The 23,084-nt window shown below is 39.9% G+C and overlaps 1 protein-coding gene across 1 annotated transcript in view; it reads right to left on the bottom strand.

Annotated features, from left to right (window-relative positions):
• Positions 1–12,756, bottom strand: part of LOC117523372 (VPS10 domain-containing receptor SorCS1-like) — a 129,202-nt gene extending 116,446 nt beyond the window's left edge. Inside the window, exon 1 of the mRNA XM_034184871.1 lies at positions 11,881–12,756. Within this exon, the coding sequence (XP_034040762.1) occupies positions 11,881–12,534 (654 nt within the window). The 5' untranslated portion in view covers positions 12,535–12,756. The remainder of the gene's footprint in view (positions 1–11,880) is intronic.
• Positions 12,757–23,084: the final 10,328 nt, after the last annotated feature.

Here is a 23,084-nt window from a genome sequence, read left to right as displayed (position 1 = left end):
ACAAATATAGTTCTGGCACCAACTGGCTTAAGTTAGAACTCATCAAAACTTCTTTGAGAAAATAAAGATTACACATTGTCTGTAATGAATGAATACATTCTACAACAACAGGAACACACAGTAATAATGATATCTTTCTACAATCCCAAATCAGAAAATGTTGGGTCAATGCAGAAAAATACAAATTTCACAAAACCAAAAACTCAGCAGTCCTTACATTTACTTTGAATTCTGTTTCATTGCAGACAGTATGAACCCAAGATATTTCATATTTTGTGTGGTAAAATTCATTTAATTTGTTGCATTTAAGGCCTACATGCAACACATTCCAAAAGAAAAAAACTGGAAGGTATTGCTAAAGATAAGGATTAAATCATCGCTTTTACAGACAGTTTTTTGAGACAAGTTAGGAGATGGATACATGAACATTTCCAAGTCAATGAATATGTCTTGGAATTAATTTCCATCAATCATTAAGGAATACAAACAGTATATTGTCTGGTAAATCTGTGTAATGTAGGCAGTTCTGCAAGAACTGAGTAGCCAAGTTAGAATGAGTTTAGCGAGGGAAGCCACCAAGACACCCATGACAATTCTATAGGAGTTACTGGCTTCTGTGGATGTGGTTTGAGAAATTAGGAATGGTGTAACATTTGCCTGTTTCATCCCCATTCACAGCCTAATGTTGGAGTGGCATAGAGAAAGAGTGTAAACATATCAAATTTAGGCTCTTGTTTCCTGTGTGCCTTTTGGCAAACTGTTGCTTCAGTTTTGTATATATATTATTTTTTAATCCTTCTCGATACCACTTCATCATAAAATTGTATAACTGGTAATGCAACAGACAAAAGTTGCACTCTGCATTGTTTCTCCAACCACAGAATTCTACAACAGTTGTCTGGATATCTAGGTGGCTTCCCTCACGCGTGTCCTTCACTCAGTTTTTGAGAATTGTCTACTTGACACAGATTTACCAGTTACCAGATTTGCTTTCGTTTCCTAATGATTGTTGTTAATGATGTCCAGTTACTTGGAAATGTTCATGTATCCATCCCCTGACTTGTCTCAAGAATTTTTTTTTGTCTTGTTTTGTTTTTGTTTTGTTTTTTGTCTGTAAAAGTGATGAATTAATCATTACAGTATATTTACAATAAATTGCCCTTGTCTCAACTTTTGCAGGCCTTCAGTTCATAGTGCTTAAAAGTATATTAACAAATGAAATGAGGTTTACCACACAAAACATCTTCGGCTCACAAAGAAACAAAAGTCAAAGTAAATGCAAGAATCACTGCATTTTTGTTAGTTTTCTTTTTACTGTCACCTATGTGCTCACTCAGGGGGGTTGGATGGATAGACCTTACCCGTGTGAGGCACCTTGAGGGAGCTTTTTTGTGATTTGGCACTATACAAATAAAATTAAATGAATTGTATTATTTGTTTGTTTCAATTTGCGCGGTTACCATCACTGTCTAGAAATACATTTTTGTCCCTCACATAGAGATGATGACCTGGATAGGGAACCTAAACAGTCATCTTTATTCTGGTTGCTCCCCTATGTTCTTGATTGTCATCTTTGTTCCTGATTACTCAACTTTGATCATGTTCTTGACCTTTGGACTTGAACAAAGACATACGGTACAGCTGGAGACTATGATGATGAGTATCACTTGCTATGTGAGCAAACATCAGCCATGGCAGTTTTGCCATGTGGTGCATTTCTCTGGGTACGAGCCAGCATGTAGGTGCCTCAGTGTTGAGGGCCCCAGTGGCTGGAGAAGGCCACAGTGATGTCCATGCTTCACCTGGCTGCAGCAGATAGATGGTTGTTACGCTAGCAGCATGAAATGCATCCAGTAATGCAGATAAGCAGGCAAACGGGAGGTAGGTGAAAACACAAGTGATTTATTATCCAAAAACACGTGAGACAAGTCCAACAAACAATGTGAGCACACAGGGTTATAGAAAAGCCAAAAAAACAATACACGACAGAATCCAAACAAGCAGGTAACACGACGGAGGTAACCGGATGATCAAACAAAAAACTGGAACACGGAGGAGCTGACAAAGATAATCAAAGTACTTAGAACAAGGATGTGGGATCACGGGACCAACGAGAAGGAACTAACAACTAAACAGGGAAATGGTGCAGGCTTAAATACACAGAGGAATAACGAACAAACAAGCGACAGGTGCGGAGTGCGGCAGTAGAGGGAGCCGGAACCAAAGACCCACGTGAACATACATACAGAAACAAAACAAAACAATCAAATGCCAAACCAAGAAAACCAAGTCACAAAACTAACGTGGAAATCAAAAAGTGAACAAAGTGCAAATCAGGGAAACAAAACATGATAAACCGAAGAACGCATAATGAAGATATAGCGACACAAACCGCAGAGACACGGACAGAGGACAGACCACAAGGATGGCAAACACGGATGACTGACAATGACAGGGGCGAGAACACAATGACCACAAGCAAAAGGACACAGACAGAAACTAATAACAAAAAGCACACAATCAAAGGACAAACCACAAGGATGACAAACACGGATGACTGACAACGACAGGGGCGAGAACACAATGACCACAAGCAAAAGGACACAGACAGAAACTAATAAGAAAAAACACACAAAGGACAAACCACAGCATAGGACCACCAACACAGACAAGGGACAAACCACAACAGATGGTTACTTTTGAGAGGTGGGGATGGACCAGTTGTCTGCCCGAGTGGTTCCCATCCAGGACCCAAGGCAGTTCTATAATGTGGTGGATGCAGTGACGCTCTTTGATCCTTATTGCTCTTCTATGATCCGCCCCTTGTTTCTGAACATTAAATACATGTTTATTAGCTTTCTTTCTCGTTGCAGTAGTTGATGCCTTCAGTTCAGCGTAGCAACAACCTGCAAATGCAGACTTGTCACTAAGACACTGGATGTCTTAGACAGCCTGAATCCATTAGAACACCAGCAGCACATTTATTAAAACGACATCTGCCTGCCCTTCTGTTTGAACGTTGAGTGAAAACCTGAAATGCCCATGGAGTGCGATTTTGGAAACACATTCCTTAAATTATAAAAGAAAAGTAGCATTCACCGACGACTTGGCTACAGCACCAAATAATGGCCTGAATGCAGGAAGCATAAATATCAGGACCAATCGATAACAAGCTGACGCAGCGCGACTGCTGTCCTGTTCAAACTGCAGACTGTAAATAAAGATGCACGACAAACCTCATTTACTCACACATTTTTAAAAAAAGAAGGTAAATCAAGTTTATACTGAGCACTGCTGTCTCGCTCCACTAACAGCATTTAAGACCTCAATTTTACAACATATGTTAACTCTGCAAATACAGATTATAAAGCTACCTTGTAATAATAATAATAATAATAATAATAATAATAATAATAATAATAATAATGCACCCAGAACTGACAGAACAACTGTATGAAAAAGGGTGTGGCTGAAAGTTATCATTCATCTATTGTTGTAAGGAGGACCTATTTTCTGGAGTGTAAGTCGCACCATAGTGGATTTTGAACCGGAGTGTAAGTCGCACCTGTGCAAAAAAATGCATCATAATTGGGGGAAAAAACATAACTGGCACCAGCGTATACGCTGCAAGACCTCCCAAACTAGTAACGACAAATACAACTTATATTCTGGAAAATATGGTAATTATTTGATAATCATGTGGTTATACACTTTTTCAGCAAGCTGTTACATCACCAAACACATGAAAATATGTGCTAAGAATATTCCATTGAGACTGAGGTGATGGATAATTTTAAAAAATAAAATAAAACAAAATAAACTGGAGCACCATGCTTGGAGAGCGCAAACCTCCACCAACACTAGTTTCCAATTTCACAAATTTTTACCTTGGAAAAATTTTTCAAGGCCAAAGTCCTGTTAGAAGTGCCTTTTCATGACCTAAAATATAATACAAAATATAGATCAAAGAGGCTTGCTACTGTTAAAATCAAATGTCCGCTAAATTCGCAATACGGATCAGATGCTGATCAAACTTAGTCTATTCATTGAGAGTGCCAGTTTGCACCTCATTGTCACAAATAAGAGTGATTGAGGCACTTTTGATTGAGATATAATGTAAAATGTACACCAAATGGGCTTTTCAATATTAAATTCAAATGTCCACAAAATTCACAGTCTGGATCAGATCTGGATTAAACTTTGTCAGGTGATAGTGAGTGCCAGTCTGCACCTCACTTTCAAATATTACAGTGATTGGGGGATGTGTGTTCAAGATATAATGTAAAATATACATTAAACAGGGTTTTGAATGTTACATTTAAATGGTCACAAAATCTGTAATCTGGATCAGATCTGGATCAAACTGTGTCCGTTGATAAAGGATGACATCCTACATAATGGACATAATGGACTTTTTTTTTTGACAGAGTTATGAATTTTTGAACATTTGTTCAATGTTAAAGATAGGGATTTTTTCAATTTTCCAAGATTTTTCCTGCCCTTTGACCTATGACTTTGAAAATTGAATAATTTCTTGCCTATGAGGATATGAATCTTCAGTATAAATTTCATAACAATATATGAAAAACTGTGGGCTCCAGGTTGTTCACAAACAAACAAACAGGGGCGAAAGCAAAACGTCTGCCCAACTTCACGTAAAAATATTCAGGCTTGTAAGAAATGACTTCTGTGCTACAAGGGGCAATTGAGAAGTTTTGAGCCTTACCCAGAAAAAGTAGGATGTGGTTCTCCATATTTGGCATTCTGAGAAACCAACATTTCTCAACGTTGCACCCAGTGAGTACAAACGGCGCATATTCTCAAAAAATGCTGGTTTCTCCAATCGCAAAAGATAGAGAACCAGAACCTATTTATTCTGGTTCAGGCATAAAACTTGTCAATCACCCCTCGTACTTTGAATTAAAAGAAGCTGCCTTTTACCACGCTTCCTTACACAAGTAAGGTGTAGCAGGAGTAATTTAACACCTGAATAGTCTGTCTGAAAGCCAGATTTTACTTCTACGCTGCTCCACATCAGCTAAAAGACAGAAAAATGTTGGTAAATCCCAGAGGAACAACACTCTGTTAGCATAGCATAGCATGGCATCAGGGCTGTATGTCCCAAAAAGATTATATACTGTAAATGTAAGCAATTACTTTTGCTTCCCGTGTGTTGAAATTCGCCTGTTTCTCGAATTCGAATTTGCTCACCTGTCCAGTGTTACTGAACTACAGCAAAAAAGCAAAATCATATAATGAAATAATTCAAAAAACAAACACAAAACATACATCTGATATAATTATTAAATCCCTTTGATGAATTTGCAGTAAATCAACATTTTCATATCTAGTTTTCTTGAGACGCATCGAGGGGATGGAGGTGTGAGCATTTCCAACTCACTGAATATGTCCTTGACTTCATTTACATCACTTGGAACTCCAAACAGGGTGGTATTTTAATGGTAAATCTGCCTGGAGTAGGCAGTTCTCAAAAACCGAGTGACCGTGCAAAAAGCTTGGTGGAGTGGAGCAGAGAAGGACTTTCTTAAAAAGAATAAATTTCAGCTGCAGTTTGCCACGAGGCACATGGGAGACTCGAGCAGAGATTTGATCTATTTTCTGGGATTAAAATCTTTCTCTGTGTCACTCTACTGTGAAGCTGTACAAGTGGTGACAACAGACAACAGTTGCACTGCGCCCAGTTTCTCATTTACATTTACAGAAACTTGTAGAATCCTTTCAGAGTTGTCATGCGTGTCTTGGTGGCTTCCCTCACTTGTCTTATACTTGCATGGTCAATAAATATTTAAGAACTGCCTACTCCAGATAGATTTACAATACAGTATCATACTGTTTACATTTCTTAATGGCCGATGTAGATAAAGATACAAACATATTCAGTGACTTGGAAATGTACATGTATCCATCCCCTGACTTATCTAAAGATGTGTTGTGGTTCCACCCAGTGGCCCGTTTGGCCGTGGTTTTTATCATGTCTTTGTTTTTAGTTGTTGGTGAATTTAAGTATTATAATCTGTATCTATTCAGTTGTTTCATTCTTTATGTATTATTATTTTGTGTATGTGTTCATTTTGTCTTATGCCCTGTATTGATTTGTTTGTTCTTCTGTCAGTGGTCTCGTCCCTCATGTTCCACCCCTACACCCTCATCCGTCTGTAGTGTTTTTTCATTGGCACTCCACATGTTTTTATGTTTTCACACTGCTTTTCTGTGTTTAGTTATTAGTCTTTGTGTTTTGTTCACTCACTTGTTGTTTTTCACTCTTGCTCTTTATCACTCCTGAGTTCTGTTTTATGATTCTCCTCCTCTTTAGTTATGGTCATTTATTTTCCTTCTCTCCTGTTGTTTCATTTATTGCCATGATTATTCTTATACTAGGTTTTGTCTGTTCAGTTATGTCTTTTCCCCACACTTTGCTCCTCCCACGTGAGTCTGTAGTCCCTCCTCATTTGTCTCCCACCTGTAGCCAATTTAAGCACTTCCTTGGTTGTCAGTCAATGCCGGTTCGTTGTTGATGCCAACCTGTGTTGCACCTCACCTTTACTCCTGTTCTTTCTCCATGTGCAAGTACCTGCTCCCTATGTTAATCCCTCATAGTCCTCAGTAGTCCTTTTTGTTCATTCTTTCTGCAGCCGACTTGGTCAGTGAGCCTCACTGTGTTTTTGGGATTGTGTTTTCTGTTATCCTGTGGATTTTTCTGATCTAACTCGGTCACGTTCACATTACAGACTGTTTTGATTTTTGTGTGGCTTTTTGGTGGAACTGGGCGTCATTCACACTACAGACTGCTTTGATTTTTGTGTGGCTTTTTGGTGGAACTGGGTGTCATTCACACTACAGACTGCTTTGATTTTTGTGTGGCTTTTTGGTGGAACTGGGTGTCATTCACACTGTTTTGATTTTTGTGTGGCTTTTTGGTGGAACTGGGTGTCATTCACACTGTTATGATTTTTGTGTGGCTTTTTGGTGGAACTGGGTGTCATTCACACTTCAGACTGTTTTGATTTTTGTGTGGCTTTTTGGTGGAACTGGGCGTCATTCACACTACAGACTGCTTTGATTTTTGTGTGGCTTTTTGGTGGAACTGGGTGTCATTCACACTGTTTTGATTTTTGTGTGGCTTTTTGGTGGAACTGGGTGTCATTCACACTGTTTTGATTTTTGTGTGGCTTTTTGGTGGAACTGGGTGTCATTCACACTGTTTTGATTTTTGTGTGGCTTTTTGGTGGAACTGGGTGTCATTCACACTGTTTTGATTTTTGTGTGGCTTTTTGGTGGAACTGGGTGTCATTCACACTGTTTTGATTTTTGTGTGGCTTTTTGGTGGAACTGGGTGTCATTCACACTTCAGACTGTTTTGATTTTTGTGTGGCTTTTTGGTGGAACTGGGTGTCATTCACACTTCAGACTGTTTTGGATTTTTGTGTGGATTTTGGGGGAACTGAATAAATCACCTTTTTGCACCTTACCATCTTGTGCCTGCTTATGGGTTTCAATTTGAACTCTACTAACAGACCTTAACAAGATGCTTGTCAAAAATCCACCTTGCACATTTTTTTTCTATAATTTTAATTTCAATATATGAAAACATGTCTGTTTTTGTGTTATTCAATCAATAAATCTGGTCAACAAATGAACCGTTAAAAAAATACAGTAGACTATGTAACATAGTCTTAAATCTTAAAAGTCTATAATCTTAAAAAATACAGTAGACTATGTAATATAGTCTACTGTATTCTTTAATGGTTCATTTGTTATTTCTGAGGAAATTTTTAATTATTTACACAGAGTTTAAGTAATGAGGGCCCTGGTGTTTGTTCAGAGTCACTTTGTTGGCCTATGTTAGCTTTAAAAAAAAAGAAAGGTAACCAATGTGACCCCTTTAATGTTTATCTCATGCATGATGCAGTATAGTCAAAGTATGCGGACGACTATCTCATTAACGTACATTTCCACACCACTTGAGTCACATTAACATGGAAAAGAAGGCAAAGATTCCCAACATCTCACCGCTACTTCATCCTTTATCTCCTTCTTTACATTAAAGCCAATTTAAAGTTTTTACTTTAAATTAAGTCCGCTGTCTGCCGTGTTAAGTTGTCAAAGCGTGAGTGCTTTGCAACTCTTGCAAAGCTTCTCACACACGCGCTGAAATATACTGTAACTGTGGGAATAAATAAGTGCTGCCAGTTTCCCATTTGCAAATAAAAGTTGAAATAGATTATTTTAATATGTCTGCACACCAGCCAGACTGACTGCAAAGTACATGCTACTAACCACCTGGCAAGCACTGACAGAGACAAGGTACGGCAACGGGAAAAGGTGGGAATGCAATCAACATTATGTTGTTAGCAGGCTGGAGGCCGTGAAGAGGAAATGTCTGGAAACATTATCTGAAAGTTTGCAAAGCAACAGTGAATAAGTTTCAAAGTAATTAAAGTCTTGCTGCTGTTTCAAAATGAAAGGTTCATCTGCAACCACTGTACTGTTATTTACATGTAACAACTGTTATTTACATGTAACAACTCAGAAGTGAGAGGTTTTTTTGGTGAGGAAACGATTCTGCACACAAATTATCAAAGCTTGTGAGCTGGCGCAGCAGTCTTCAACCAAGGCTCCCTGAGAAGAAGCATTTGAGCGCCTACCTGCAACACCTCTTCCTCCAACTACCCAATCTATTCTGTATCCCACCAGCAGTGTTGCCACAGTTACTTTATTAACTACTTTATACAGTTACTTTATGCAGTTACTTCATTAGCTGTTTTTTGCTGACAAGTTTTTGGCAGCTGCTGAATGTAACTAATAAGGTAACTAGGAATCTAATTTGGTAACTCTTAAGATTGAGTACTCAGCAAAGTAACTATTAGTTACTTTGCTGAGTTACTTTATTAATTATATTACCTTAGTTACTAATGAAGTAACTGTATAAAGTAACTAATAAAGTAACTTTTCAAAGTAAGTGTAGCAACAAAGCTACCAGATGCACACAGATATATCAGAATATCAGATGTGAATATACAGTAGCTATTACTGAATCATTCACTGCTTCATTGACTCGCTGACTCCATTAATTCCGTGCATGCCCTGCTAATAACAAGGAGTCTTCTGGACACTAAACCTGGCACATCAAAACCTGATTCAAGATGAGTTAATGTAATCTTTGTTAAAACTGTGCCGAAAGGTTTATTTCTGAATAGAACTGGCTCAATGCCAGCTTGAAGATGCCCTGCTGTTTTATGAACTCACATTCTTCATTGTAATTGCAAACATTTCACAGCCACACAAATTTAAAAAAAAAAAAGATTTTTAAGCTTTACGATCATAAATCTCAAGCTGCAGAATGCCATTCTTGAAACCTTTAGAGAGCAACCTCACTGAATAGAAACATTTGCCCTCGTGATCACTGCTAAGATTCTCTTCAGTAAGATCCTGAGTCCCAGTTGCTCCAGTAGAGCCGCTCGGCCATCAGACTGCCATTCTAGTTAGCATCCTCTGAATGTGAATGTGAACAGGGTGTGTCTGAAAAAGAGAGCAATTTTCTCAGTGCTGCATCTCTACCATGAAAAAGGGAACTAAAACAGCCGAGGTATTTTAAGCAGCATCTTCTAACTTCTACTGTAATTCAGTTGGATTTAAAGCAGACATTACTGTGAAATGTTGTAATACTAAAGATTATTATTATTATTATTATTATTATTGTCATTTTTATCGTGGTCATGGCTGTGGTTGTTGTCATCTGTGGTGGTAATAGTAGCACTAGCTGTACTTGCAATATGGCAAGGCTTTGGAAAATCCAATTTTTCTTCTGGAGAAACCATTATTCCAAAGACATCCAAGTCTCTCAACCATACAGTCAGACAGGAAGGACCCTGAAGACTCGGAGACTGTTCAGTGATCTCTTAACTTTACAAGCTCTTTCCAGACATCTCTCTACCTCATAGGTTGAGCTCCTGTGCAGAGACATGAATGTTCATGGTTTGACAAAAGAATCTCTCAACATGTTTGACTTTCATGACATACAGGCACACTGCTGATGGCTGAGTTATCCAGACACTCCAACCCTTCTCTACTGCTATAATCAGGGCATCCAATGAGTCCATCCAATGAATCTACAAAGACCACCGCAGTAAAGTCAAGGTAACTGAACCTTTCCTCACCAATAAAGACCCCAAGTTCGTTGGTTTGTTGGTTGGCTGGTTTTGATGGGTGCAGGGCCATAATTTTTTTTCTCACTTGTCAACAATGTGACATTTCGTATGTTGGAATTTTTGCCCATATCTGTTCATACAATGAGGGAGCATCAATAAATCAAAACAGAAAAATAATTTCTACTCTTAGATTCATTTTGTAACTTTTGTTGTTGTTGTTGGCTCAGCATCCATTTCACTTTAGTGGTACAGTTGACCTCATGCCATGTGCCAGTGTTCGTATTATTATGGTACTGCAGTTGTTGTAGTCATTATAACTGTGGTTATTATTGTTTCTGTTGCTGTTGTTATTGTTGGCTGTTGTTGCCATTGTTATGATTGTTATTGTTGTTAACATTGATGTTATTATTGTAGTTATTGTGACTGTTGTTACTGTTATTGTGGTCATTATTGTTATTGTAGGTGTTGCTGTTGTCATTGTTCTTATTGTTGTTGTTACTGCTGTTATTTATTGTTATTACTGTTATTATTATTGTTATTATTATAGTGACTGTAATTGTGGTTATTATTGTTTCAGTTGCTGTTGTTATTGTTGGCTGTTGTTGCCATTGTTATGATTGTTATTGTTGTTAACGTTGCTGTTATTTTTGTAGTTATTGTGACTGTTGTTACTGTTATTGTGGTTATTGTAGTTATTGTTGTTGCTCTTGTCATTGTTCTTATTGTTGTTGTTACTGCTGTTATTATTGTTGTTATAACTGTTATCATTATTATTATTATTATTATTATTGTAGTGATTGTCGTTGTTACTGTTATTCTGCTGTTGTTTTTGTAGTTATTGTAATTGTTGGTATTGCTAGTTTTTGTTATTTTTGTTGTTGCTGTTGTTATTGTTGTTGTTACTGTTATTGCAATTGTTGTTTTGTAGTTATTGTTGTTGTTATTATTGTTATTGTAGTTAATGTTGTTGTTAACCATCAGTCAACTACAAAAGGTTTTGCTTTAAAGGTTTAAGTGTCCATCAGTTTAGCAGAGAACATGTCTTGGTGTGTCAGTCCTGTGACAGACGGCCTGTGCAGGGGGCACCTGTCTGTCTCCTGGGGACCGCTGGGAGCCTTAACACGAATAAGCAGGTTGAGAGGATGGTTGGATGGATGGTTGGATGGATGGATGGATGGATGGATGGATGGCTTTTTCAGCACTCATCTCCTTTTCAGCAGCATGCAACATTCCAGTATGATAAAGAGTGAGTGAGTGAGTGAATGAATGAGTGAGAGTGAGGAGAAATTAGAGGAAAGACAAAGACGCTGCACTCTCTTGAAAGTTACACTGTTTTTCAGCAAAATGCTTCTTTTGTTTTACCTTGTTCTTTTTTGCCAAGTCAGCTAATCAATATGCAATAGCAAAGGATGCGCGCCTGAACGTATGTGTGCGTGAGTGCGTGCGCGTAAGAAAGAGAGAAAGAGAGAGAGAGAGAGATGACAGGGCGTTAAAGCAGCATCCAGCCTGATTGCGCTTTTCCGCCTCCTCTCGTTTAATCTCCATTAGCTCCGCTCAGCCTGCTCACTCAGTGAAAACTAACCACTTTCGCTTTAAATGCTCAAACGTCACTTAATGGTCCCGCAGAAGATTTGCGAGTGAAAACTGAACACCAAGCAGCACACTGCGTCAAAAGAAGTCCGTGCGTAAATGTGGAGCGCGGCGCACTTACGCTGCTGTTCTGTCCTGACCAGTGCACCATGGCCTGGTTGTGCGCCGTGTCCCCGCTCAGAGCGAACGTGGAACTTGTCAGCCGAAACTCCTCCTGGCCTGAAAATAAAGCATCCTCGCCACCTTCGGGTCTGAATCCGGACCAGGTCTCCGCGCTCTTTGCGTTTCGCGCAGATCGCCTTGGGCTCCAGCTGCGCGCAATGTTCTCAACGTTTCTCGAGATTTGAGCCTCAGTTCCCTCATAAAAACTGCAATTGTTTCCATCATAGCTTAAATCCCCGTCACTGGTAGTGGTTTGAAAAGTTTTTATCTGATCGTTAGACGAGCCTTTGTGGAGGCAGTCTGTGTGGACTTTGGGCGAACTTTCCTCGCTCTCTGTAAATCCTCCAACCTTGTGCGTCTCGTCCCCGCCGTCGGTGGGTTCGGCACCCGGTGGCGTGCGCTCGCTAAATCCAACAAATTCACCAGAGGTTTCTTCCAAATGAGCCAAATCCAGGTCTGGCAATTCTGCGGAAAATGAGCTGATGTGCGGCAGCTGGCACGAAGGGATGCACCTGATCTCCGCTTTTGTTCCACCCAGGATGTAAGTTATGGTGAAGATCAAAATCCACTGAGAGAAAATGAAGAAAAGACAGTGACTCGGGCGCGTCTCCATTCTACGTTAATTCCGACTGAGCTCAGATCATTTTACTCTTCTGCCTTTGTCTGTCATCACCTGGTTAAGTGGAGTCAGTGGAAGCACTGTGGGGAGGTGCGGCAGCGCGCGGACAAGTATCCCCAAGTACTGATGCAAACGATGCATCAGAGGAGGAGCTGGAGGCTGAATCCTCCAAACCCTGCTTTGTCTGAACCTGGATTCAAAACGGACGAAGGTCAGAATGTATTGTCTCCTAGAGCTCTTTTGTAGTTTATCCTATAATACACCGACCAGCAATCCACGAAGTTGGTTCTAATGTGTTTTGAAGTAGCTGAAAACAGAGGTGTCAAACAGCTGGCCCGGGGTCTGACCTAAGCTTGTGAAAAAGTTGTTCAGGGCCCAATGTATGCCGCATACATCTCGCTGCATCAATAAAACAGTCAGATTCTGTGGAGACTTTCAAGTCCAGACTTAAGACACATTTATTTTCCCTTTTGTATGGCTAACATACTGGTATGGTATGGTATTATGCTTTTTACTCTTAATTAATTTTATTAGGAAACTGAGCGTGCCGCGGCCTCAACAACATTAGGGCTAGTGGCCGGCGACCGCCTTAGTATTTTCTGTTTTTCTTGTTGTTTAATGCTGGCAAATTATACTGTATTTCTTGTCTTCTGTTGCCTGATTCTGTTTTTGTCTCTGTTTGAGGTGCAGCTCCATCCAGAGATGGGTGTTGTGTCTGTTTCTGAAACCCTCCTGTCCTGTGCACCAGCAACATTTCCTGTATGTTCGTTTTGTGAATTGTTTTTTAATTTATGTCTGTAGCATGGCCCAAGCAGAGGGTCACCCCTTTGAGTCTGGTCTGCTTGAGGTTTCTTCCTCAAAGGGAGTTTATCCTTACCACTGTTGCCTGTGTGCTTGCTCTGGGGGTTGGTAAGGTTAGACCTTACTTGTGTGAAGCGCCTTGAGGCAACTTTGTTCTGATTTGGCTCTATATAAATGAAAATAAATTGAAATTGAAAAAGACTCTTTTTGCTTCTGCACCTACATGAGAAAATGTAATAACATTTGCTCCATAGCAAATTTTCCAGAGAAAAATTGGTTCTGCAGGGAGTATAAATTTGTCCTAATATAAATAGTGTTAAAGCAACTCTATCATAGAATTAAATCAATTTAATCAACTCTAATAGAGTTCAAATATACAATGGCAATGTTAATTTAACATTATTATAGAGTTCATATATAACTCAACGGGTATCATTAAAAATATCAGCAGGAATCTTTTCCTTTTCCACTTGACATTAGAAACGTTTATATACAGTTGCTGCACCATACCTTGGCAGAGTTAAATTAACTCTGCAGAGAGTACAAATGGTCCAAATCCAAATAGTGTTATAGCAAATCTGTCAGCGTTATAATATAATGAACTCTAATAGAACTCATTAATACTATGATAAAGTTGATTTAACACCATCATCGAGTTCATTTAACAATAAGATATAGGGTTAATTTAACACTATGACAGAGTTGATTTAGCACGAAGATAGAGATGATTTAATACTATGATAGTGTTGGTTTAACACTATGATAGTTGATTTCATACTTTGACAAAGTTAATTTAACACTATGATAAAGTTGACGTCATACTTTGATAGAGTTGGTTTAACACTATGATAGAGTTGATTAAATACTTCGATGGAGTTGATTCAACACTATGACATTCCCCTAAAAATTCTACACACAACTCCTCATAATGGATTCATGGTTTAAAGTCAAGGCAAAAACAATACTCTGTGCACCAAATTAACCAGTCACATCAGAAAATTATTTAGTTTTTGAACCATTTTGAAATGGTAGGTGGAAAACAATTACTTAAAACATGATTCATGGTTTTGGCATACTCAGAAAACTCAGTTAATTACTTCAGGAAATGAGTCACAGTTTTGAAATAGCTACTTTAGAAAATGAATCAGCTTTGTAATATTCTCAAACAATACATTAAAAAGTGCTTCAGGAAATGATTCGTTTCAAAATGTTCATAAAGTAGTGACATCGATTGGGCAGTAGAGATTCCTCAGTTCAAGACAGGATTGACTGTTAAACATTAAAAAAAAAAACTTCAGGAAGTGACTCATTCATTCCAAGTATTCAGTCAACTAATACAAAATGCCTAAATCAATCCTATTGATATGCCGGTCAAAAGGTTAAAGGTCATGGTAAATAGATACATTTTTTCTCCCTCTAATTTTCTTCTGAGCACAATAACTTCTGATGTACATACATGATTGCATCCAAACATGTTAAGTATCCTGGCAGCAACCTTGCTGATTTGTGGGTCAAAAGGTCATAGTTTATCTTAGGTTATTGCTTTGTTTGTCTGTTTATACAAAATTCTTGTGACCATGGTTACATCTACTGTACATGTGTGAGTGTTACCAAATTTGGTATGCATGTTTGGTAGCCTCAACCCAACAATGTTATTGATTTTGGGGGGGGTCAAAATGTCAAACATCAAGGTCCTTGGATTTTAAACTAAAATTTGTTTATGAGCACAATAACGTCTCCACACACTTGATTATTGCAAAACTTGCTATGTATGCAACTGGCTCTAATAACTATCTTGATTTCGGGATTAAAAGGTCAACAGTCAAGGTCACTGGAAGTTTTTTGAAGCTAATATTTGCTTGTGAACACAATAACTTCTGCTATACACACTTGATTATTGCTAAACACGTCTATGTATGTTTGGTAACCAAACTCCAACAACTCTATTGATTTGAGAACCCAAAGGTCAGGATCACTGGAAGTATTTTTTTTTTTCAATTATTTTTTATTGATTTTTCCATTTGAGGGAAGGGTACAGAAAAAAAAACAAGGATGTTACTGATATCAAACAGAGGACATATTCAAAATGCATTGAACATTTTTACAGTAGACAATGTCTACATTAACATAATTATGTTACCTATGCCATTTATCTTGTATAGGTAACATAATTATTATGCAATTCAGACAATATACTTTATGTATTTTAAATAAATACTGTCATTATTATTGATTTAGAGTAATTATATTTTATTAATACTAAATACATAGAGCCGAGGATTATGCATTTCAAATAAATAGGATTTATTACAGTAATGAATATGCATCATGTAAGGTTTATTTGGTAGGTTTGTATTAAAATTATCTAAAAAAAAAAAAAAAGTAAATGGGAATTAGTCATGTAATAAAATTACATAAATCTTAAAAGTCGGGGTAAATATTTCTGTGAGTGCATAGGTCTAATCCTTGCTGTGGTTTACTTGTATACTGCCTTGAAATGTTGCAGTTAAAGGCTGCACTCCTGCATTATTATTCATATTCTTGCAGCTTCTGTTTTATATAATTTTTCCTCACTGGGATTTTAACTGGCAACAATGAAAGTGCGTCAAACCAAAGGTGAATACATTATCTTTTTCTCTATTGGCTGACTGAAGTCTGCAGGTGTCTCCACAGCCTTGGCTATAACTATGATCTAACTATGCAACATGCACACACACACAAACATGCCCCTAGAAACTACTGATATATTCCACTATAAACTTTGGCCATTGTCCCAGTTGGTTATAGTAACTCATTAGGAGGACCAGAGTCGGTCCAAATGCTCTGATTAGACTCTATTTTTGTACAACATTTAGTCAATAGAATGAGGATGCTGTTGACTGTTGACTGATGCTGAAGAGACTCCCTGTATTGAGCTGTGTTCTCCTCATCACTCTGAGTTGCTACGTGCTCCTGTTCCACATACGGGTCAACTGCACAGAGATGTCTTTCATTGGCAGCCATTAGTGATGCAGTGAGCAAGAGCTGTCTCAATCTGTTTCAGTTAGCCCCCACCAGACAAGGGGAAACCAGTCTATAATGCAGATTGATGCCTGACTGAGAATCTCAATCATGGAGAACATTGGCTAAAAAGCTCAAGTCTCAAGTGTAATGCAAGCCTAAATGGTAGTATGACTACTGGGATGAAAATAATGTGCATGCTTGGCATCTATATTATGAGTTTTGCATGCATTTTTAATCTTATTTGTTGCAGGGAGGGACTTATCTCCACTGACATTGTAGAGTGATTATAATGCATTTTTTGCTTGACCTGTCTGTTTAGTTTAGACATGGATGGTTGTGCATATGCTGGGGTTTGTGGATGCTATGCATCAGTGTTTTGTTTTACAAGCGTCACATTTGTTCCTTGACCGTAACTGAATTTAGTGACAGCTTACCTGAGATTCTGGATCCTCTTTGTGAACATGGTCAGTCGGTGGACAATCTGACAGATAGCTTGAATTCAGTACTCACTAATCTACTGCATTAGATTTCTCCATTTACTGTACAAAATGTGTCTCCCCAAATTGCAAATGCTGTGGTTTAACAAACACCTACAATATATCAAGCATAAGTGTAGGAGTCTGGGACGTAAATGGTGGAGCTCTAAATTATACGTTTTTCATCTTGCATGGAATGATGGTGTATTCGTGTACAAACATTATCAACTATAGGCTGCAAAGAGGGCTTATTATTAGGCATTAAGCAGGCTTCAACTGTGATTAAAAAATACCAGTTACCAATTTTAACACGATATCTCTAGCAGTGTTGCCACAGTTACTTTGAAAATTTACTTTGTTAGTTACCTTTAACATTTACATTTTACAGTTACCTTATGCAGTTACTTCATTAGCAGCAGCAGACAACTTGTCAGCAACTGCTGAATGTAACTAATAAAGTAACTAGTAATCTAATTTGGTTACTCGTAAGATTGAGTACTCAGCAAAGTAACTATTAGGTACTTTGCTAATTAGTTACTTTGCTGATGACTCAATCTTAAGAGTAACCAAATTACATTACTAGTTACATTACTTATAAGTTACAAGTTGTTTGCAGGTGCTAATAAAGTAACTACATAAAGCTGCTAATGAATTAACTATATAAACTTACTAAAAATGTAACTAATAAGTTTTCTTGGGGATGTTCTCATCCTCTAAACATGGTAAGTGGCGTTGATCCCAAAAAGCTCTATTCTGGTCTCATCTGACCATATGACCTTCTCCCATGCCTCCTCTGGACCATCCAGATGGTCACTGGTGAACTTCAAACGGGCCTGGACATGTGCTGGCTTGAGCAGGGGGACCTTGCTGCCCTGCAGGATTTTAAACCATGATAGCATCATGTGTTACTAATGTAATCTTTGTGACTGTGGTCGCAGCTCTCTTCAGGTCATTGACCAGGTCCTCCTGTGTAGTTCTGAACTTTCTCAGAATCATCCTTACCCCACAAAGTGAGAGCTTGCATGCAATCCCAGACCGAGGGAGACTGACAGTCATCTTGTGTTTCTTCTACTTTCTAATAAATAATCATAACAGTTGTTGTCTTCTACCAAGCTGCTTGCCTGTTGTCCTGTAGTCCATCCCAACCTTGTGCAGGTCTAAAGTTTTGTCCCTGGTGTCCTTAGAGAGCTCTTTGGTCTTAGCTATGGTGGACAGGTTGGAGTGTGATTGATTGAGTGTGTGAACAGGTGTCTTTTATAGAGGGAACAAGTTCAAACAGGTGCAATTAATACAGGTAAAGAGTGCAGAATTAGAGGGCTTCTTAAAGAAAAATTAACAGGTCTGTGAGAGCCAGAATTCTTGCTGGTTGGTAAGTGTTCAGATACTTATTTGCAGGAGTAACTTACAAATAAATTATTAAAAAAAAAAAATCATACATTGTGATTTCCGGATTTTTTTTTTTTTTTTTGTAGATTATGTCTTTCACAGTGGACATGCACCTAAGATGAAAATTTCAGACCCCTCCATGATTTCTAAGTGGGAGAACTTGCAAAACCGCAGGGTGTTCAAATACTTATTTTCCTCACAGTTTCTGGGTGTTCACCTCAACAACAAATTGGACTGGACTCATAACACCGACGCCCTGTACAAGAAGAACCAGAGTCGCCTCCACCTCCTGAGGAGACTGAGATCCTTTGAAGTGAGCAGGCCTCTGCTTATGCTGCGTTTACACATAACGACAAGTCACGAATGCCACAAAGTATACATTCTTGGCCGCTGATCACGAATGTGATGATTCGGGGCAGAGGCATCAGGTGTCCTCAGGAACTGCTGCAACCTGTTACGACACGTTACGATTAATGACACGTGTTGCCGGAGAATTATCAGGAACCATTACGCATGGTCAAGAATAATGTTCCGCGTTGTTGCGCGCTATTGCATGTAACAGCGCATCGTTAAGTCCTGTCACGTTGTGAACGAGGTGAATTGTCTCCACACACACACCCATATTCATCCAACCGAATTCAGATCGCTCCAGTTTTTCAGAAGAACTTTGTGACTGCATGCGTAGTTGGGCTCTGTGCCATGGAGTGGCGCAGAGAGGAGGAGGAGGAGACGGACAAAGCCAGATGTGTGGCTTCATGTGGCTGTCGTCTCGCGTGTTTTCCCAAACATCAGGCACATGCAGCAGGTGGAACACCTGCAGCAGCGCACTGAGGAGCACTGAAATGAGACTTTTAGCCGACTTGGTGTCAGCAATCAAACTGAATGCGGTGCAGCAGGGTTTAATTGTGCACGCGTTTCCTCCTCCGCCGACTGGAGGAGGTAGAGACATGTCTGGCTGCATGTGAGTCTCCTCTCGCTCCTCTGGTTCGTCTGGCTCAGACTCGTTCTCCCGCTCATCGGTTACAACAGCAGATGGAACACCTGCAGGAGCATCCTGAGGAGCTTCAGCAGGAACTGTGGAACGACACTTGGCTGACTTCGCGTCACTGTTCCTCTTCGGCATCCTGCATCAAACTGAACGCTGTGAAGCTGAGTTTAATTGTGTGCATGTGACAGAAAACTGATTCATCATGGCGCGCAGTGAAATGTGACGCTGCGTTACAAGTCGTGTCAAAACTTCACAGTTTCCGTGTCATTTCGTAATAACGCGTGACAGTTTGGGCTCCAAGAACCATCACAGGAACCACTACGAACGTTGTGATGTTCTATTAAGGATCACTACTCATCAAGACGGATCAACACACTCAGTTGCCACCTCCACGACGTGAGATGAAATTAGGGTGGTGTGTGACATTTGTGGAAGATTTTTTTGACAGGGAAAAACATGCTACACGAATATCAAGAATATCACGCACCAACACACACTATTAAGAAACCTATTCAGATGCGTTAAGTCATGTTAAAAATGTCAGGAATGTGTCACAAATGACAGAAAAATGACATTCGTAACACTTCTTGCTTATGTGTAAATGCACCTTTAAGACTTTCTATGACTCTGTTGTAGCCTCTGTTCTCCTCTATGCTGTCATCTGTTGGGCCCCGGGCAGCACAGAGCGGGACAGGAAGAGACTGAACAAGCTGGTCTGGAAGTCCAGCTCTGTCCCGGGCTGTCCTCTGGACGCTTTGGAGGAGGTGGCTGAGAGGAGGGTGTTAGTCAAGTTCAAATCCATCATGAACAACTCCTCTCACCCTCTGCACCGGACTGTAGTGGAGCTGAGTAGCTCCTTCAGTGACAGACTGAGGCACCCTCAGTGCAAGAAGGAATGATACCGCAGGTCGTTTATCCCTTCTGCTGTCAGACTGTACAATAACACTGTGAAATAACCACATGCAATAATATGTCTACAAATCATGTGCAATAACAACTTGTTTATAAATTCCAGCACTAGTGTCACCTTATCACATATAACTTTACTTGACATATTGTAAATACGATGCTTCTTTTTTAATCCCACTTATTGTGTGTGTGTGTGTGTGTATATATATATATATATATATATATATATATATATATATATATATATATATACACTCAACAAAAATATAAACGCAACACTTTTGGTTTTGCTCCCATTTTGTATGAGATGAACTCAAAGATCTAAAACTTTTTCCACATACACAATATCACCATTTCCCTCAAATATTGTTCACAAACCAGTCTAAATCTGTGATAGTGAGCACTTCTCCTTTGCTGAGATAATCCATCCCACCTCACAGGTGTGCCATATCAAGATGCTGATTAGACACCATGATTAGTGCACAGGTGTGCCTTAGACTGTCCACAATAAAAGGCCACTCTGAAAGGTGCAGTTTTATCACACAGCACAATGCCACAGATGTTGCAAGTTTTGAGGGAGCGTGCAATTGGCATGCTGACAGCAGGAATGTCAACCAGAGCTATTGCTTGTGTATTGAATGTTCATTTCTCTACCATAAGCCGTCTCCAAAGGCGTTTCAGAGAATTTGGTGTGCCTTAGACTGTCCACAATAAAAGGCCACTCTGAAAGGTGCAGTTTTGTTTTATTGGGGGGGATACCAGTCAGTATCTGGTGTGACCAGTGTTGCCACAGTTACTTTGAAAAAGTAATCCAATTACTGATTACTGATTACTCATTGAAAAAGTAACTTAATTACTTTACTGATTACTTAATTGGAAAAGTAACTAAGTTAGATTAATAGTTACTTTTTTAGTTACTTTCCCCAGCTGCTGACAACAACCCTCTCTCACCTCAACATGACAATGATACTTGTTTTGCCAAAACTCACTTTATAGTCACCCTTTCTTGGCTTCAATGAAAATAAATACTTGTTTTATAAAAAGTAAAATAAAGACCTCTTTCTTGACCTCATATTTAACTGTTGACAGCACTGTAACAGTAAAACTTGTAATTTCTAACCTACATTGTTTATAAATGTAACTATTAAATTCATTCTAACATTTTTCTAATATTTAAATTCTCTCTAAACATTTTACTTGTTGAAATTATTATTATTTTAAGTAGTATTAGTAGTTGTAGTAAAAAAAAGGCTTCAAAACTGGACCTTTAATCTAGGGGTGTTGTGGGGGAGGGGGGCACATCCTTGCCCCACACCCCCATTCCATCTGGATTCGCCCCTGCTTTGGCGTCTGAGCACAAAGAATGGATAACATTTATTTATGCAGAAAACATGACCAGATTTACAGGTAAGAAAGTTTTATTGCGTTTTCACATCATGTGGTCCTCAGAAAGAGAGTTTAGGTGCATTTGAGTGGAAAATAGTGTTAGTTGACGCGTCGCGGAGGATCAGCTGTTTTTTGCAGCAGATACAGAGCGACTCGGAGGAAAAAAAAGCATAAAAATGTCTTTGTAAAGCTCAGTGCAGGTGTGCTGTTGTCACTGTGCTTTAAGAGGTGAGGACGAGTCGTAGCTGTTGCAGAAAAACGCGGATGAAAAGCTCACAGCTCGCTTAAAGTGTGTAGTTCAGTTGAACCCAGACCTCCTGCCCACAGACCAAGTTTAATGCTGCTATCGACCCACAATGCAAAAATAATAGTAACGCACAGTGACTTGGAGAAGTAACTTTAATCTGATTACTGATTTGGAAAGATTAACGCGTTAGATTACTCGTTACTAAAAAAAGTGGTCAGATTAGAGTAACGCGTTACTCAGTAACGCGTTACCGGCATCACTGGCTGTGACCACCATTTGCCTCATGCAGTGCAACACATCTCCTTCACATAGAGTTGATCAGGTTGTCAATTGTGGCCTGTGGAATGTTGGTCCACTCCTCTTCAACGGCTGTGCGAAGTTGCTGGATATTGGCAGGAACTGGTACACGCTGTCGTATACGCCGGTCCACAGCATCCCAAACATGCTCAATGGGTGACATGTCCGGTGAGTATGCCGGCCATGCAAGAACTGGGACATTTTCAGCTTCCAAGAATTGTGTACAGATCCTTGCAACATGGGGCTGTGCATTATCCTGCTGCAACATGAGGTGATGTTCTTGGATGTATGGCACAACAATGGGCCTCAGGATCTCGTCACGGTATCTCTGTGCATTCAAAATGCCATCAATAAAATGCACCTGTGTTCTTCGTCCATAACAGACGCCTGCCCATACCATAACCCCACCGCCACCATGGGCCACTCGATCCACAACATTGACATCAGAAAACCGCTCACCCACACAACGCCACACACGCTGTCTGCCATCTGCCCTGGACAGTGTAAACCGGGATTCATCTGTGAAGAGAACACTGCTCCAACGTGCCAAATGCCAGCGAATGTGAGCATTTGCCCACTCAAGTCGGTTACGACGACGAACTGGAGTCAGGTTGAGACCCCGATGAGGACGACGAGCATTTAGATGAGCTTCCCGGCTGCACCCAGGGTGGAACACCACCTCCACCTCTCCACGTCCTGCTGATATACCTCCCTGTTGATTGATATCAGCTGTCTCGTCTCAGGTGATGGGTGACAGCTGTCACCCTGGCTGCTCCTGTGAGGCGACAGCGCCCTCTGGTGCCTGGAGCCCGCACTCCAGACAGGGCGCCCTCTGGTGGTGGTGGGCCAGCAGTACCTCCTCTTCGGCGGCCCACACAACAGGACCCCCCCCTCAACGGGCGCCTCCTGGCGCACGACCAGGCTTGTCCGGGTGGCGACGGTAGAAGTCGGCCAGGAGGGCCGGATCCAGGATGAAGCTCCTCTTCACCCAGGAGCGCTCTTCGGGGCCGTACCCTTCCCAGTCCACCAGATACTGCAAACCCCGGCCCAT

The sequence above is a fragment of the Thalassophryne amazonica genome, chromosome 13 (genome assembly GCF_902500255.1).
Source record: "Thalassophryne amazonica chromosome 13, fThaAma1.1, whole genome shotgun sequence".
NCBI lineage: Eukaryota > Metazoa > Chordata > Actinopteri > Batrachoidiformes > Batrachoididae > Thalassophryne > Thalassophryne amazonica.
The sequence above is the reverse complement of the archived record's forward strand: the minus strand, read 5'-3'. Positions and strand labels throughout refer to the sequence as shown.